At 37.0% G+C, this 4265-nt stretch overlaps 1 protein-coding gene across 1 annotated transcript; it reads right to left on the bottom strand.

The window, feature by feature from the left end:
• Positions 1–325: 325 nt before the first annotated feature.
• LOC108850523 (VAN3-binding protein) lies at positions 326–4056 on the bottom strand. Its single transcript, XM_018624043.2, is given in 8 exon segments — positions 326–767; positions 1176–1233; positions 1361–1410; positions 1510–1570; positions 1572–1723; positions 2145–2565; positions 3336–3431; positions 3674–4056. Coding segments are annotated over 8 exon segments (1356 nt in total). The 5' UTR covers positions 3983–4056; the 3' UTR covers positions 326–558.
• Positions 4057–4265: the final 209 nt, after the last annotated feature.

Here is a 4265-nt window from a genome sequence, read left to right as displayed (position 1 = left end):
TGGCATCCAAGGGGGAGTGTTATAATATCCATTGTATAGATGGACCATAACCAAATACTTAACCAAGTACTAGACAAGTCCAACAAGTACAAGAGAAAGTCCAAGGAGGTTTACATCCGGTTTATATCGGTCCGTCTACATCCCGGTCCGAAATGAGAAGACTCAGTCAACCTCGTTATCATCACCTTGACCAAGTCTTCATGTATGACATCAATGTAGTCAAGAGTAATCAATGTGTAGATTTTATTCCTTGTAAAGCATTTGTGAATCCTTGTATCAAACCACTATATAATGTGGTGTTGGCTAATGAGAAATACACACAACATTCCTCATAATTCACTCTCCACATTTCACACAGATTACAACACTTACGTAATTTACATAATCTTTTACAACAAAGATCTTAACTAAAGCAAATTTAAGGTTCCAATCCCATTTTAGAAAGAAAGAAACACACTCCAAGAAATAAAATACACCAAACCCCTTCTCTCAATTCTTTTCCTTTTTTCATTTTCATATTGACATTTAAGTCTTTACCTTAAGACTAGACCTTAATTTTCAACATTTATACCTTCTATCAGAAGCAATGGAAAGAAGCATGAAAACACCTTGTGTCCAAAGATCATACTCCCTTTGGCTTTTGCACTCGAATTCAATCACTCTTTTCTCTACCGTCTTTAGCCCGAAATACCTCAAATCCTCTCTGCCTTCAAGCAATTTGCGGCCAGGCCATGCCGGTAATCCCTTGACCAATTCCACCACCACATCTATATAGATCAAAATCAAGGACAAGATCAGCAACTTATAAACTAAATTATCTTATTTATTAGACCAATTTTAAGACTATTCTCTGAAAGGCATGTGTAATAGAATTATCATTACCTTTTCTTTCGTGTTTTATTGAAAGAACGAAAAGAGAAGAAAAAAAAGAGAGTAGTATTCGAATCTGATTAATTTATCTCTTAGACCATCATTAGTCTAACTTTAGATCGCTCTTTAACTTTACGATCCAATAGAGTCTGAAGCTGCAAAAACTATTCCAAAGCAACAGTGTCTTATAGATCGTTCTTTAACTTTACGATCCATTAGTAGCTTTTTGACCTTTTGATCTAATGGCTTCGAACTAAAAGGAAAGCAAGAGTAAGAGATAAGGAAAGCATCAGTGTTTTACTCACTCTTTTTCTTCTTTGTAAGGGTCCCAGCAACATGTTTGCTCTTCATTTTCAAAGTTACCTGCGCAATAAGGGAAAAGATGCAAATTAAAAATTAAAACAACTAAAACATTGGTGTATGTTTTACAGTATAGTTTCCACAATAAATGGATTAACACATTTTCAGTATAATTCCATAGCTATTCTACCTGCTTTGTTCTATTTATGTATACTGAAACAACTTTCCAGTGAAGATCGCCTACAAAAAAAGTTATGAGACCACCGTAAGAACATTGGTGTAATCAAGAACTAAGTACTAGTATGAAATAAATTGTAAAGAATTAAGACATGAACCAACCTTTTCGGGTACGTTTAAGCAATTCACAACCTTTGGCTAGCAATTCTCTACTACATATCCCAAAGAAAATTATCTTCAGGAGCTAAATCGCTCTGGTGACCACCACCTCCGCCTACACAGCCTTTTGGTATTCCCTTATCCACCGGAATCACCGCTGCAATGTTCCATACCTCCTTCAAGGCCCTCGCCTTCAAAGTCGCAGCTCCTCTCAACGCTACGCATTTTTTTAAAGTAAAGTGTTAACCAAGTTTTAAACTACATTTTACTATCTCATGGTGATCTGATGGTTTAGGATACAGTATGAGAGCCTAAGTCCAAACTTAACTATATCTACTGCGTATCAAACATAACTCGCAGTTGTGAAATTTTGAATAAGAAGAATATACTATTCCTTTATATATATGCTGATTATTAGTCTTGACTTCAACTCATAAAACTTTTAGTTATTCAAAAAAGGAATACTACGATATGTATGGTTAATAATCAAACGTTTTAAAAAAACAGGGAGAAATTTATAGACTCAGGCCACAAAGGACTATTTATAGATTTGTAAGGAGTATTTTGACATAATCTAAAGATCAGGATCATGCTCCTAAACTTGTATACGTAAAAATGATATGGCATGAGAATTATACCTGTGGCCGCGGCAGCGGTCAACGTCATAATATCGCCCGCGTAACGAACATTGACCGCGGAACTAACAACCGAAGCTAAGTGCTCGCGATCAGCTCCCATAATCTCTGCGGCTTCCACACACTGTGCCGCCACTAAAGTAGCGGCTGAAGCCACGGCGGAGTCAGTTTTAGCAACTTGCTCGTCACTTCCGGAACTCGACTGAGAGGCGGTCGCTACAGCGATAGCAGCTACCGCGGCGGCCACGCCAGCTACAGATACAGCCGCGTGGAGCTGTGCGTTTTGTGCACGTGTCTCTTCTCTTTTCTTTTCCCTCCGGTCTTTCAACCACCGACCGACAGTTTTAGATCCTCCAGCCACACCAGAGACGGCGGATGGACTACGTACGTGCCCATTAAAGGATGGGCTCACACGATAGAATTGCTGGACCAATATTTTGACATTAATACATGTTTCGATACTTTTGTTCTAGAAAGGTTAAAATAAATTTGGATCATTATCGAAAAAGAATTATATAAATTTAGTTTCTACAATAAAAGGCTGTGGAAAATTGACAGTTCTGAACATATACTAGCCATCTTTGGGTCATGTATATATATTATATGTATATATATATATATGTATATATATATATAAATGCCAAACTACTATTTTATCTAACTAGATATGCAATTGAAAAGGAAATATGTTGAAAATAGACTGTTGTAAATGCTTAAAAATATTTTTTGTTATCTTAAAAATATTGAAACAGAAATAACATAAATATCATTATAAAGACTAATAACATGGACAATAATACTGCTCAACTAGTAGTAATTGACAGAAAAATGCTTGGGAAGAAGAGAAAGCCTGCGTCTTGTGTTCCCTCTGTTTTTTTCTCACTCTACGTCTACGGCTGCTTCTCCTAACACTTTAGCCTTTTTGTTTTGTCAACGTGTTTTACCAATTTACAATCTAGACCCATATTTTCGATCTATAACACATATCTAAACCCACTTAATCCTAGAGTGAAACACACTAGTCCAACACTTAGCAAATTATATATTCAGAAGAAAAAAAGAAGAAACTGATTGAATTGCAGCAATTGCTACTTTTTAGAGTAGTTTCATTTTGTCACAGAAAAAAATCCACTTTCCATTGAAATTCCGTTTCCGGTTTAGTATTTCTAAAACCGGTTCAAGAATTTAACTAACCTTAAAGTCGTTAATGTCAGAGGGAGAGATGGGAGGACTGTCACTGAAAGAGCTATGTGAAAGTCTCCCTGAGGTCCGTGGTGATGAAATCTCCGGCTGTTGCAAGAAACCACTTCGTCTTTAAAATTTAAAATCTCATTTTATAAAAATGGACTAAAAAGAAAAAGGGATGGAAGTTTCTGATTTACACAATCTTAATAAGTAGAAAGATAGAAGATGTGTAAAGTTATTCGCACGACAGTATTTGTAATTTTTTTTTAAATACAAGATTTGTAAATTTTCATAACAAGTAAAAGTAATTTAACAATTTTGATGCGACTTCGGTTGTGGTTACTTACAGACTGAGCCATGATACGTTCCATGACCATCAAAGAAGTCTCAGAGGAAGCGAAAGAGAACGTGTTTCCAGAAACGATGCCGTTTTCTTCATCTTCCGGCACCAAAGTGACGTCAGATACGCCTTGGATTTCCGAGAAACGCATTTGCGGCGGTTGAGAAGTCGGAGAGGCCACGACGGCTCGGGAAACTTCAGTTGCGGAAGCACTCCACGTGCGTGATAGAAACTCCATAGAATCTAATGGCGTTTCAGGTGGTTTAAACGCCGGAATAAACCTCCACTGTTCTCCAAACGTTTTACTTTTATCCATTAAAAGACAGAGAGAAAGAATGTGAGAAAGTGAAGAAGTTATTGAGAAGCTTTCGTGGTATTTAAAGGCGGACAGGAGAGATTTTATTTCGCAGTTGAGTTGAGGTACAGTCAAGACTGCCCTAATCATACGGTTGGATTTGATTTTTGTTGTTGTAAAGCTAACACGTGGCTATATCTTGGTGGATAATGCTAACTTCTTGCTTACTCCTCGTTCCACTTGTCTGGCGGTTTTCGACGAATACCGAGTTGGGGCTTAAAGATATAAATGCAATACGATCAAT

Source organism: Raphanus sativus, chromosome 4 (genome assembly GCF_000801105.2).
Source record: "Raphanus sativus cultivar WK10039 chromosome 4, ASM80110v3, whole genome shotgun sequence".
Taxonomy (NCBI): Eukaryota; Viridiplantae; Streptophyta; class Magnoliopsida; order Brassicales; family Brassicaceae; genus Raphanus; species Raphanus sativus.
This window is presented reverse-complemented; position numbering and strand designations above follow the sequence as displayed.